The sequence below is a fragment of the Uloborus diversus genome, chromosome 6, assembly GCF_026930045.1.
Source record: "Uloborus diversus isolate 005 chromosome 6, Udiv.v.3.1, whole genome shotgun sequence".
Lineage (NCBI taxonomy): Eukaryota > Metazoa > Arthropoda > Arachnida > Araneae > Uloboridae > Uloborus > Uloborus diversus.
The window spans coordinates 72,308,034-72,323,325 of NC_072736.1; the positions used below are offsets into that span (position 1 = coordinate 72,308,034).

Below are 15,292 nucleotides of genomic sequence, written 5' to 3' on the forward strand. Positions count from 1 at the left end.
TGAAATTATTTTTTGGCAGCGAGAGAAGGTCATACGATTCTTTTTGTTGATGTAATGTATTTATTTTAATGCACTTTTTATTTTTGATTCTTTTTTTTTTCCGTCATGTTGATGCTATTTTACTTGTTTATTTTTTACGTATGTATTTCTTTAGATGAGTGAGATATTTTTTGTTTCTAGAAATCAGCCTAAATTGTTAAGTTCTGTTTGACATAATTTGCAGTCTCAGATAATTTATAGAATATTGATTAGATACTAGAAAGTCGAAGTTGGTATACGGAAAGTAGGCTCATTTAGTTCTAGATGGAACTTCTTGTTCAGATTTAAATTTTGTGTTTGAATCGAAGTTCTCTACTGAAGAAAATATTCACTGAAGCATAGACATGTCATTATAAAAGTTCAATGATTTTATTAAAAATTTTCATTTATGCTCTTAATATGTTACATGAACTGATTATTGAAACAATACTCAAATATCTTCACAGACATGGAAATTGACAGTTTGGATACAAAAAACATAAGCACAAGGAAGAAGAGTCAAGAAGCATATAGTGCTTTGAACAACAGAAGAAAATGAAGTGAAATATTTAGAAGTTGAAATGATTTCACAAGCGTTTTTTTAAAAAAATACGAACATTGTATAACACTAACTTGGAAATCGATTCAAATCATAAAAATACAAAATGGAAGACAAATTGCTAATAGCAATAATTTTTCAAACAAATAAGATTTCTTTGGAAGATAAATAACAATTCAAAATGTAGGGGAAGCTGCTGTACCCACGGACAGTTGTACCTACGGACGTCGATCGGGAAATTCCGGGTATCGTCGAGAGAGAGCCTAATTGGGGTTCAACGTGTGTGTCACAGCCCTCTCCAGTACCCCCGGGAAGTTTCAACCCCATCAAACGAAGATTTAAGATTCTATCACATTTTTTCGGTTTTAGTAGGATCTAAGTAAAAAATAACATGAGCAATTTCTTTTTTTTTCGTCCGTCGTGTATTGTATTATTCATTTTTGTTGTAGGTATGATGATTCTCTATATTTTGAAGGTTTTGTTTCTGATTTTTAATGTTGCAAAACTGTGGTCTTGTCGATGTGACTGGCTTGCAAAACCAAAATGGCGTACCTTTGTACCCAAGGACACATAACCATATGTACCCACGGACGGCAATTTTTAGTCTCCTTGGGTCACACGTGAGCCTTTTTACAATGTGAAGTACCTCAAAATGGTGCCTGGTCATCAACGTCCGAAATTTGCTTTCAACAATGATGATGAATTTGAAGTTTGAGTTTTTTTTTAATGGGTTAATTTTGGATAAAGGTTTCAATTTGCATATAAATTGAGCTTATTATGTAGGTACATAGAGAGCCATAATATGATGAATCTAGTTATTTTTTTTGTTTAAAAACATATTAATTATTCATAACATCATTAACTATCTTAAGAGTAAAAACTTTTTTAAAGAGTTTACTGATGTCAAAAATTAACTAAAATTTAAAAAAAGGGAAAAAACCTTCGATTAATTTTTAAAGTTTAATTTCTATAGGATAATTTATTTAATGTTATTTTCAATGGATGTTTGAAGTATTTCAATATAAAATGCTTATAAAAATGTATTAAGTATAATTGAGTTTCTCAGACCTATTTATATATTATTTCTTGTAGGTCCACGGGTACAAAGGCACCTGTCCGCGGAGTGAACGGGGTGTTGTACAAACGGACAAAAAAGAAGGTTTTTAAAAAAAAATTTTTTGAAGTTGAAAGCTTTGAGATTTTCATCTGAGAAAAATTGCCAAATTAGATGATAAGTTGTACATTCTGCCAAAAAGAAAAAAAAAAAAAAATCGTTTATCCATTCCCAGAGACCAGTTAAAATTGAAAAGTAAATTTTGTCCTTGGTTACAGTAGCTTCCACTACAGTAAATATAAAAGCAACAGATCCTTCTCATTATTTAACGAGATTATATAATCAGAGAACATAAAACTTTCAGGTAGAAAGCTATTATGGTCAGTTCTCCTTGCTTTTTCGTTGTAACTGGTGAATCATGCATAAGTTACGCCTAATTAATGTTTTTCACCCTAAAATTCGTAAGTACCAGTTTGACTTCATACATTTATAGGACAAGGACAAATCCATCCCCTAAAAACCTTATCAAGCTCCACGGCAGCAGCTAGCGTCAAGTGATCTTGGTACTGTCTTCCGATTGCTTGAATCCCAATCGGCAATCCATTGCTCAGACCGGTGGGAATTTGAGTGGATGCATAACCCAGGATACTGAAGATGCAGGTATATGCAACATTCCAATATTTCGGGATTGTCATCAAGTAATGCGGGGGAGGATCGGGACTGGTGGGTACAAGGAGAATGGCGTCTCCCTGAAGAGCTTCGTTCAGCTTCCTTTCGAGAATTTTGTACTCTTCAAGACATTTGTAGTAAAACTTGTCCTTTTCTCGCCTGTCAACAGTTGCAAAGAAGAGTGCAGGCCATGTGTGCTCACATTTACGGACTAAGCTCTTGCAGAACTCCCAGAACAGACTGACTTCCCTATCTTCACCCGGTCTGCACAAAGCACTTTTAAATGGAGGTCCGTCGGCTTCCAGTAGTTTGCATTCCCACATGTAGAAAGCAAGGGCTAGTTCTGGAATATTTAACCGAACTGCTTGAACTCCATACTCAGTCTCAAAGTGCGTGGCTGCCTGTAAAATAAATTTTTGGGACACGTTAGTGCTTTGAGTCGTTATTAAGAAGTTAATGCAAACTGACAAACTATTTTTGTTGGACATTTATGAGAAATCAATAGATTTGATGTATTGCATACTTTTTTGACTGCCGCTTTTATGTCGGAAGTGGCTGAAAGCAGCAATCCAGGAAATTCTTCCATGTAAAATATTTTTACTTTTCTGAAATCCACCTATAAATAAAAAATATTTGTTAGGTGTCTTTTTGTGTTAAAATAATGTTGAAATGTAGAGAAAGCATTTATTGATATGCAGATGGGTGAAACGGTGAAAGTAATACGGACATCCACGAAAAGGTTATGGTCCATTTCAAAGAAGTAAAACGTGCATGTCACTTTGCACCCCATGTTGGCAACTTTTTGGTTATGAAAGGTAAAGTATCAGTAGTTCAACATCAGTCATAAGGGTTGCATATTCTTACCATTAGTTCTAAAATATTATGACTTCTCATACTTAAAAAAAATATGTTTGCTGAAATGCGATGTGCTGATTGCTCATCGGCGGGCCGAAAACAGCCAATTATTTAAGGTTTGCATGGAGTACTCTGGTACTCTGTCAACCATTACAACGGCTTGTATGAAATGCGGTAATATTTAACCGAACTGCTTGAATTTTATATTTTGTCTCTAAGTGCGAGGCTGCCTGTAATAGAAATTTTAGCGAATGTATTAATGTCTTGGGTGGTTGTTAAGAAGTTGGTGCAAACGAAGTACAATAGTGAGTACAACAGTGGAATCATTATTGCCTAGAGTGGTTATTATGTTGTTAGGGCAAACTAAGTACAATAGAGGGCGGAAAGTCTGATAGGGATAAATGATAGTTAATATAGGGGTCCAGTAACCAAAAGCAGTCTTTATCTTAGATAACGTCGAAGATGAATAGAAATTTCCAGAATACCATTTCATTATGATGTCCAATGGGACATTCATGCTTCAAACATTTTTGGAAGAGTTGCAATTCGTAAACCTTTGGTGACATACGTCATACTTTCCAGTGACGCCAATGTGGTAAAACACACAAAAAATATACTACTCCACAGTGGCAACAAGTTGATTTTAGTCAGCTGAAACTGTTCTCTTTATTCCAATGGATATTTTTAGGGACTTGTTCGAACTATAATGCGGATTTCTTTCAACGTTATTTAAAATCTGTTAAAGCTATTCTTCATACCATAATGGTTAAACTCTGACTAAGACAATAGCTAGTAGGGCAGCCTACCAGGCAAGGCTCGGCTCATTCATAATATAATGGTTTCTAGAGTAAGCTCTTCACCCAGGACTTCTGATTTCAATGACCATAAAGTCGTAAGGTTTTTCTTAAAGAAGATTATATTTTGCTCATGAAATCAATACTTTTACTCAAAATACTGACAAGGAGGCACAGAAAATTATTTGAAAACCAGGCATTATAATTAAAATACATTAAAAAAATCGTGTTAAATCAAAACTGTCCCTTGTCCCCGTTACACGTTTCTCAACTTCACAATTATGCATTATATAATGAAACTGCAATACAGTTATTCGGAGAACTTTGTTCCACAATTTTCAATTTTCCTTTTAGCATAAAACGAAAGAAAAACTCCACTCCAGAAGTATCGTACAATTATCCCAAATTAAGAATTAATTCACTTTCAGCAAATTTTATGATCATTAATAACCCGATTCGAAGTTATCCTGCCTATTAGAGAAACTTTGAACCATCTCAAAAATGTGATGCAGTATTAGAGATGAAAACAATCGGAAAAAAAAACCGGAAAATTTCCGAAAAAAAAAAACGGAAAAAAAAACGTTTTTTTTCCAAAGAAGTTAATTTCCACTTCAGAAAAATTGAAAAAAAAAAAATGAATTTTTTCAACTTTTCAGGGTTTTAATTGAAATTTTCAGCAAAAAGTGATTAGAAATTTCTAATGCTTAAATTTTGATGCAATTTCCTCCCCTCCCACTCCGTTTTATGTTAAAATGCTGTCTAACATTAATGCAAGTTGTTGTATGGCGATATAATTTGCATATAGATAGAAAAATGTTTAATAATACTTTTTGCAAAAAGGTTTCAAACTAGCAGTCTTTTGCAGTAATACAGAGATGCAACTGCTTATCGAAATCTTCATTCAAGTGCAGCAAGTCCTTTAATCAATCCTAAAAGCAATTGGTTTAGAAAGTCCAAACTTATGTGTAGTTTAGGGTAGACGTTTGACTCTCAAACAGGCCATACAGTAATAAATGGGATTGAGGTCGAGCGAGTAGAGCGTCCACTCTAAAGATGATATCATGTCAAAAACAAAGCGCCTTGCACCACTCTTGTCTTTTTGGCCATATGAATCGGTGTGGAGTTAAAGGAAAATGTCCAGTCTACAATGCTGAAGTGCTCTTAGGCCCACAGAAGTACAATAACTTCTAACATGGCCGATCCTAGGGTGTCAGCCGCCCGTGTGCAAAGACCTAATGTGCCGCCCCTCAAGAGTAATTTGCATATTTTGACTAATCTTTAACGTCTATATAAATCTTTCTTTAAATTTCTATGCCAAGTTCGAATTTAAAAAGGGGGGGGGGGGACAGAAGAATGATCTTATAAAAAGGAAGAAATTTTTAATAGTAAGAAACTCCTTAGGTACAATTTATATCTTCTTTGAAGAAATTAATAGATACCAAAATTTACTAGTCGTAAAAACGCATTTTATGCTCTTTCTTCGGTGACATCAGAGAAAGGACGGAGGAAGGGGAAGCGTGGGGGGAGGTGTCAGGGGTTCAGGGGAGGAGGATTGCTCCAAGAAATTTATCGAAATTGGCGTATGAAAAATATTTTTAGTTAATCTTTATTTGTGTTTGGTTGCAAGGACAAAAGAGTCAAGTACATTCAAGGTGCATGGAGAAAGTTTCGAAAATGGCGTTAAATATCGCAATTTTAGGAACTTTTTCGTTAGGTGAAAGTAATGTTGCAGTTCTTTCCTAAAATTCTTTCAAAATTGAAATCAATTTGAAGCTATTTTTTAAGACCCTAGCTTAAGAAGGATCGACGTTCTTCCCGAAAAATGTCCGAAACTAAAATTTTAAACCCGCAATTTTGGGTTACATTTGTTGACGTTGCAAGAGGAAGGGAGGTTCAATCGTCTCCCATCGAAAGATTTCGAAGTATAAGTTTAAAACGCAAATTTAGGCCGTCTTTGGTGACGGTAGGGAATCTGGCGGCTATCCTCCGGTAATTTCTCGGCACTATTTTTTCAAAAACCCGTTTTTGGCTAGATTTGAAAACAATAGGGGAAACGTAAAAATATTCACGTTTCCAAATATTCCAAACACGTCACCAAAATATTTGTCGCACTGAAATCCATTATAGGCTATTTTTGGGAAGGAAGGGTTTTGGGGCTCTTAAGGGGACACTGGACGTTCAAAAGGAAGAAATTTTTTGTCAAATTTTTGAAATTTTTATTTTTTGAATTTATTTGAATATGAGGATAATTTTGTGAGCTTTGTTTTATTTATTATAGTATAGAGAATGACTTAAAATAAGTTTCAGTGTTGTGAAATCAAAATAATTACGCAAGGGACATTTCAAAGTTTTGTTAATTATCGTTAAGGTTATTTACATTTTTTAAATAATTGGTCTTCTAATTAAATTTTTTAATGAAATTTATTAATTAAGCTTGCACCAGTGTTTAAAGTATATGGTTAAAATTTCATGCAAATCTATCAATAATTAAAAAAGTTTGTTTTCAAGGTCCAGTGTCCCCTTAAGCGGATATTTCTAAAATCGCAATTTTATATTATCTTTGGTGACGTTAACAAAACTGGGAAGCTTCTACGAATCTTTCGAATATTTTGCAACATTAATATCTGAAAAATATAACTATAGACTTTTGTCCATCTCACCTCGACGATTGATGGATATGCCCTAGCGCCGTAAAAAGTTACATAAGCCTGACAGTTCTCTTCCGGAATTCTTTAGAAATATAAGTCCCAAAATCGTATTTTAAGATTGTTTGATAACGATGGGCTTAAGAGCGGGCGGGGGTTCAGTGTGCCTCACGAACTGTGTTTTTGAAACTGAAGTCAATTTCAGGCTAATTTAGGCAGGAAGCTGTGGCTCCACGGAACCATCTAAAAACGAAATTTTCAGGTATAGTGATTGCGTTGGAGACAAGGGGGATCCGGGGTCTTTCCTCAAAAGTTCTTGAAACTAATGTTTGAAAAACGCAGTTTTAGTTTGTTTTTCAATACGTTAAGTGAGAGGGGGTGGAATTAGGGGCTTCTCTAAAGACGCTAATTGAGACTCTCTTTGGTAGTAATGTTTGCGAATGGATTTCGGGGTCCTCCACTGCAAAAATTTCGAAAAATGCCAAAGCAATTTTATATGATGTTTGATGATAGGAAGGGCTGTCGTCTGAAAACACGTTTTGGATTTTGGACCCAACATTTTTAGGCTATGTTTGATTAAGTTAAGGTGGAAGAGGTGAATCAGAGACTTAATTTGGTCCTTAAGATAGATGGTTCAACCAACGAAATTTTCCGAAAGTAAAGTCCTAGAAACGCAATTTTAAGCCTTCTTTAGTTTCGTCAAGGAGGTCATGGGATCCTTTTGGACCTTCCTTTTGGAGCTACATTTAAATTTGCTTCCCGGGGCAAGGGCCCTGTGCTCCTACCTGATCTGAAACCGGGCAGTTCATTCAAGATTTTAATCAGAAAAATTGTCGTAAAGGGGAGAAAAGTACAACATTTTAGTTCGTCATTCATACATGTTACTCTCAAGGTAGTCGCAATTTTCCACTTTCTCTCCACGCATCCACGATTGTTAAACATAGAGTTTGTTACATAGTTTGTTGTTTGAAATGCTTGTGAGAGTATCTAATCAGTATAGCTTTTTTTTAATACATAAAATAAGTCTTCATTTTTAGGTCTATAAAAGCTGGGGAGGGGGGGAGGTAAACATTAGTGGCCGCCCTCGGTGCTCCTTTTAGACGGTACCATTTCATGCTTCAGAAGGGGGCCTTTCCCCTCCCCTGTATCCATGCCTGATTACCGGTTCTGTCACAAACTTTGCAACCAAATGAAGCATGTGTGTTAAGAGCAGATATTAATGGACAATGAACCAACATAATGTTCCCTAACATTCTATTTTTCTTAAACTATGCTGTCGGGAAATCGACACATACTTTGACAATTGAATATTTAAAAATCAACATATTTATTCTACTTATTATAAGTTATCTTGTGAGAAATTCTTGAGGAATTTTGCTTGATTATAAGAACTATATGATGCGGCCAGCGGCCGCCCCTTGCTTTGGCCGCCCTTGTGCGGCGCACACTCTGCACACCTGCTAGGATCGGCCCTGACTTCTAAAATGTCTTTCTGGTTCACTTTTTGATTCATTTTTCGTCCACAAAAAACTAGAAATTTTTTGTCGCTTGTGCTGATTCCATCTCAGACCAAGCCTGACTTCGGGTTTTAGCGATATCTAACACTTTCTAAGGTGCTTGGAGTGTCTACAGACCAAATCCTATGGTTCTGGGGGATGTGAGCCGGTTGAACGGTAAATCAGTGAAAGGTATATCTTCCAGCGTGAACTTGCGGCCCGTCTCAAGCGTTTCTGGCATCTTTGGAGTCATACGAATGCCTGAACTTTTTGGAACTTGTAAAACTTCTGTTTGAGCTGTTTTTCCCTTAGTCGCACTTATCGGTCATAAATTCCAATAAACGACTGCTCTCGTGGAAACCCAAGGATTTCATTGAACTCACTTTTGGATGACCTGACGATTAACTGAAATGTTCACTGTTCGTTTTTGTACACATTCCTGACCATCATTTCCAGCCACTTGAAACGGAATGCCGTTTCAAATACTGTTTGTCAAGAAACAATATGTAAACGAACTGTCGTTCTACTTGGTTAAACAACTTAAAATAGCAGATATTTTGCTTAAAATTGTAAGAAAATCGAAAAACAATACATAAACTAGGTAATATATTGTAAATTATTTTCTAGTAAAATGAGAAACAAAAATAAATTAGGCACTTATTAAAGTGAAATTACCTTTCTTTCATTCAATGATAAAATTTTTGTCCGGTATTTTTTTTTTTTTTTTGCCGCACCCTGTATACTGCCGTGCTAAGCAAAAAAGGGGAATTTGCAGCTGAGCTCAAGCTGAGATATTGTATTTTGAAGTGTGGCTCTTCCATATATTTGATTCAGATGTTTTTTTTTTGAGCAATCAAGATTGCTTATTGCTTTCATTTCACCGTCCTTGACGTTGTGGTTCCTTTTTCAGCTTGGATCATGAACACCAGCACCACCGCCCACCGGCCTCTGCAGGTGCGGCTCCGAACACTGCCTCCTGGAATCCATTTCTCCTGGTCGATGGCGTCCATGTCTTACACACACACGCGCGCGCATACACACACACACGCACACACACAGGCTCATGCCCACAAGCCTTTACACACGTACACACACGCCTACGTGCATACACACAGGTCTACGCACGTACACAAGCCTACACATGCACGCACGCGCGCCTACACATACACACACGCCTGCACACACTCAACTATACACACGTTACCGCCCTGGATGAGGGGCATGCTTGGGGGGACAGGAGCTGTTTCTAGAAACAATAGCCCCCAATGAGTAGGGTCCTGTCTCAACTCGTGATTGCAAAAAACATAATTTGAATTCAAAATTTCAGAATTCAAATTATTTTTTTTTAAAGAATTTTTCAAATCAATAGTTCTTTATCAAATGACACTAAAACATTTTATTTATTAAGTAAAATAGGAAACAGAGAACAACTTGGTTATAATAACTCAAATGTGTTCAAAAGTGCTGGTATGGCTACTTTTACTACTGTGCTTAGCACGGCCGTATGAATAAACTTAAACTGTAGTTTAAGTTTTGATTCAGCTTAAAGAACACCAATTTAGTTTTGATTTGGTCTGAGACTGGATTAGAAAAAATCAAAACTCAATAGCTTTCATTTTCAGACAGTAAAGTTACATTGTATTATTTTTCTATCAAAAAGAAAAATAAAATCAATCATGTTTAAAAGTCAAAAATTTCAATTAATACTTCAAGTTTCAAAGGCAATCTAAAATAGAAAATGTAATTGTTACGATTAGACACACGGTACCTAATATTATTGGCAAAATGACGACTTATTTCTAGTGTTTGATTATGAAAGCTCTCAGTTATAAAACAAAAAACTTTTTTTTTTGTTCTAATTAATCTTATCTTAATGTGTATTTCTGTCAAGCAGATGTGCGCATAGCATATATTTCTTAATGCTTAACCCTTTATATGTTCCAAAAAACACAGAGCTATTAAGAAACCCTAATTCAATTCATAAAAAAAATCAAATTTTCCATTTTTTCCCGAAAAAACCGGTAAAAAACTGTTTTTTTTTTCCACCATTTCAAAATTTCCGGAAATTTTAAATCTCTATGCAGTATAAATAATTTTAACCAAAGTTGCACAAGTTTTAACGACAAAAATTAACATCTAATTGTTTAAAATCTTCTATTTTTTTTCATAGCATCACGAGGATTCTGTAATTTATTTTATTGCACTACACAAAAACTTCAAATCATCGTTCAACAGTCCCTTCTAAACAATATTTTTAGAACTACTTGCACAGTGAACTGTGTCCAGTGTTGACAACTTATATATATATATTATATATATATATTATATAAATTTTATATATATATATATATATATAATATATATAAGAACAGGTTTCAGTTTCTTTTAAAGTAAAAAATACAAAAAAAAAAAAAAAAAAAAAAACTGACACAAAGCTTACACATGGTTTAAAGTCACCCTAAAAAACTGCAGAGATGGTAGAAGTGTAATAGAAACTTATGACCTTTCATTTTTACGGAAAAAAATACTGGTTACCTCACTGCTTTGTTTGGAAATGAAGCAAATTAATCGGTCAATGAGATAAGCACCGAAGTCAAAACACCTTTTCTTCCATGCGTATCTTGTTCGGTCTTCCTCCCGATAATTAACCCATATAAATGCGAAAGTTAACCAACATGGTTCAAAATCGCCCTTAACGATTGTAGACATAGAAGTGCAATAGAATGTTGTGACCCCTCACCCATACAGAAAAGAAGACAGGTTGCCTCACTGTTTTGGAAATGAAGCAAATTAATCGGTAGATAAGATATAAGCACTGAGATAATTAAAACACCTTCTCTTTCCGTGCGTATCTTGTTCGGTTTATCTCCCGATAATTAATCCATAGTTCAAAGCCAGTCTAAACGATTTTAGAGATAGTTGATGAGCAATAGAATGTTAAAACCCATTCACCCATAGAGAAAAATTAGACTGGTTGCTTCACTGTTTTGGAAACAAATGAAATTAATTAGTAAATAAGATAAACACAGAGATTAAAGTACCTTTTGGAAACAAAATCAATCGGTAAATAAGATAAGCATGGAAATTAAAACACCTTCTCTTCCATGCGTATCCTGTTCGGTTTGTCTCCCGATAATTAATCCATATAGTTTAAGCCACCCTAAACGATTTTAGAGACAGTAGATGTGCAATAGAATGTTACAAATCCTTCACCCATACTGAAAAAAAAAAAAAAAAAAAAAAAAGACTGGTTGCTTCACTTTTTCGGAAATAAAGGAAATTAATCAGTAAATAAGATAACCACAGAGGTTAAAATACCTTCTCTTCCATCCGTATCTTGTTCAGTCTGTCGCCTGAAAGTATTTTTACAAGGAGTGGCAGATCTTCGACGTACCGGCACATTGGTCCTGTGCTTACGAATTGGTCGTATTCTTCACCATCTTCAGGCCAATGTCCGTCGTTTGATATCAGGTCTAAGAAAAAAAGGGGAAAAAAAAACAGAATGTTTTAAGTGCATGTGAGTGAAAATGCAGGAATCCAGTTAGTAAAAGATTAAAAAATTGTTTTTTCAATTGCAAATGTCATCGACAATTCTGACATTTAATTTGGCACCATTAATGCCGGCAATGAGATTTTTAACTCATCGAGCGCAGAAACTTGTCGATACCTCGCCAGGTTTTCATCAAATTATAACATCACTGGAGTTTGCATTACTATTAACACTGATTTTCTCCAAAAAAGGTGTAAGAGACCCCTTTTAGAACATCCGAATACAACCAAAAGGAAAGGTGCTCAGCTAGATTCCACTAGGTGTCCACATACCAAATTTCAATTTTCTGCAGCATACCGTTTTTGAATTACGTGAGATAAGTACATACGCACATACAGACGCCATATGTCGCGAGAAAACCCGTGGTAATTCACTCGGGTATGGTCAAAATGGATATTTTGGGCTTCCGTACGTTCTTAGGAATATACGCACATGCGGTAGGTTCGAAAAAACCGCGCAACATTCATTCGGGGATGAATAAAATGGAAAATTGGGTCGAAATTTGAGGGAAATATTTTTCGTGAATGAATACTTCCTTTACTATTTAAAAGGAAGTAAAAATAAAAAAGAATTGCAGGATGTTTCTTTTCTTTCTTTCTTCTTGCGATTAACAGTAGAGCTATAAACAGGGCAATTGAATTAGCAGCCTAATCAAATAGTTTATGATTTGTAGAATTTAATAATCAGATATCAAGTAATTGTAATCAAATCGAACGATGTGTTACTTAATTGTTCTTTCAAATCATAGGTCACTGAACATCCTAATGATTTCATAATCGAATAATCGGTTAACAAAGGATTTTTTTTTATTATTTTAATATCGAATAACGGTTACCTAGTGAGTATTTGGAATGACTTCATAATCACCAATACTTGAACTTCAAAATCACTATATATCCAGTGATTAAAAAGTTTCACTCGAAAAAAATCATTCTAAAATCATTCGTAACCGATCCTTTAATTATACAATCATTCGAAAGAGTCACTCGGAATTGAAACTTAATAACTTAGTTCTTGAATAATCCTTATTTTGAACGACTTCAATTAAGTGCATTATGAATAGCAGCATAAAATTGTGCCGAAATGAAAATAGTTGCATTAGGTGTACATCAAAAAGAAAATCATAGCATCAGTTCAAAACGCTGTGTAAAATGCAAAATGTAGTTATTGAAAATATATGTTTAAAATTTGTTTTTAAAGAATATTGATGCAGAACCTCACTAATCTGGACTAATACGGGATCCAGGTCGTCTGCATCAATAAAAATACGAATTAGACAAAAAAAAAGCACCTATAAGTTGAGCCAAGGTACAGCAACATACTACAGTAAACTCCCGATTATCTGCCAGCGATTTATCCGCGGGTCGGATTATCCGCAAGTCAATTAATAATAAGGAACATGTATTTTCGCAGCAAGAAGCAAATACCAATGGCTGTTTTTTTGTCGAAAAATTGCAACCACCCAATGCTCCAAATAAGGCAGAAACGTTACTAATTAATTTCATAAGCAAGGGAAAGAAGTAGTATTTCACATGTTTACTCTAAATTTTTTTATTAAAGTAAAAAATGTACTCAAATCGCGTTTACATTTAGTTCATAAATTGTTTGAACACAATGTGGATGGATAATAGTGTTGAAGGTTAAGGGAGGGAGTCTTCCCCTGTATCCGTGACTGATCTAAATGGCTGTCCGGATTAAGCGAAGTCCGGCTTAATAGTGCCCGGATTAAGTGAAGTATGTTTTAATAGTGTCCGGGTTGAGTCAATTCCAGTTTATTAGTGACAGGATCAATGGCGGTTTACTGTATTTGGAATGTCTAAAACGCTTCACATTCGACCATGAAAACAAAACCTCTTCTGGTCAACATTAACGAAACTCTACAAGTATTCCTCAACTTCAATGATCAGTAGCACAGACAGTAATTTCTTCAGATATTTTGATAGAAGACGAAATTGCAAGTCATAAGCTACTCGTTTCACTTCAATATTTGTGAATCACCTACAGGCACAATATTAATAATCAATTTTTCAGAGACTGCAGTTTCTCGTTAGGAGGTGGAGAAAGAGGACAAAGATCAACAAGAATAATCCTTTTGATGTTTTGCTACTGCAGCAAAAAGAAATCCTACTATCTTTATTCTGACTAATTGCCAATAATTTGTAAACGGTATCAAACCCAAAACAAATTTCACAGCAAAAAAATTTACTTTAATTCTACCATGGTAATTCCCTGAAGTGGCTTTTCATTTTTTCATTGGCGAATTTTGGCTAAAAATTCGAAGATCGCCAAATGTTTGTGAACTTTTATCACCACGTCGTATCACCTTTCGTACCAGGCGCGTTCGGTACGAAATGAATGTGCTATAGTGTGTCTCTGATAAGTTGAGTCATAATCTTGAAAATGTGTAGTTCTGTTTGGCGTAATAGGGATGTATAATTGGTACTGAGTTGAGTTGGGTTACTTTCATAGTAGTTTAACGAAATTATTCCAACCTGAATCGGCGCTAATAACAAGTTCCTTTTCACTAACTACCCAAACAGAAGTAAAAATTGACAGTATCATAGCTCAACTTAACAGAGCTTTACTATACCCCACTATGCTTATCGTAAAATTGAAAAGGATTCACAATTTACGAAAAAAAAAAAAAATCACTAATGCATGTGCGAAAAAAATAATCATATTCCTAAAGTAAATCAAAAATTCCGATACTTCGCTGGGAACTCATTTCCCTTGATCTCATATTATTTCCGCACAATCAGTAATCGTCACAATTCCAGGATAATAATCTGACCCTTTACGTAAAACCAAATACATCTTAACAAAACTCGTTGTGAGCATATTATTTGAACTATAGTTGCCAGCACTGTAGAATAAGTTTCACATTGTGTACGTCACATACCTTTGGAAGGCTTGTGGCCATATATTCCACAGAAAGAGGCTGGGATCCTTATGCTTCCAGCAATATCGTTACCAATTCCAACAAGAGCTCCAGCTGCTGTCAAAATGGCACCTTCCCCACCTTTGAAAACATTGTCAAATAACTTCACCATACAGCAAGATAAAATGTTTAAAATAGCCAGTATGAAACAGTAAACAATAATAAATGACATTAAATGTATTGATTCATAGAAATATTAAATTATTATTATTGAAATCATTTAATTTGAATAAGACTGTGCTACCGTGCTAAGCGCAAAAGTGGTATCTGTAGCTGAGTTCAAAATGAGAAATTGCTTTTTTAAAAGTTTTAAAACTCCACATATTTGATTTAGAAGACACTTTTCAGACACCACTCGAAAATGACCGTAAAACATATTATTTAGGTAAAATACGTTACAAAAAACTACCTGGTGACAAATTTTGATAAACGGTGCAGATACTACTTTTGAGCTTAACACAACAAGACTGCCTCAGTTTTTACTTATAAGAAAAATTGCAGTACTGACAATTGGCTCTAGTTGTTCATCCTCATATATATATATATATATATATATATATATATATATATATATATATATATATATATATATATATAATAGCCAATTCACTGATCGAGTAACGCTCTGATGTCACCAAAAATGAAACTCGCCCCATAGCGTGCAGACGGCATTATTTCATTGTTGAAGCACTAAAAATTCAGTAAGTTATTTAT

General features: G+C 34.8%; 1 protein-coding gene across 1 annotated transcript in view; it reads right to left on the reverse strand.

Moving 5' to 3' along the window:
* Positions 1-389: 389 nt before the first annotated feature.
* The window catches only part of LOC129223865 (fatty-acid amide hydrolase 2-B-like), a 30,457-nt gene continuing 15,554 nt past the window's right edge, over positions 390-15,292 (reverse strand). The window contains exons 5-8 of the mRNA XM_054858229.1: positions 14,540-14,659; positions 11,409-11,563; positions 2,824-2,916; positions 390-2,701 (exon numbers count right to left, since the gene is read on the reverse strand). Of these exons, the coding sequence (XP_054714204.1) occupies positions 2,111-2,701; positions 2,824-2,916; positions 11,409-11,563; positions 14,540-14,659 (959 nt within the window). The 3' untranslated portion in view covers positions 390-2,110. The remainder of the gene's footprint in view (positions 2,702-2,823; positions 2,917-11,408; positions 11,564-14,539; positions 14,660-15,292) is intronic.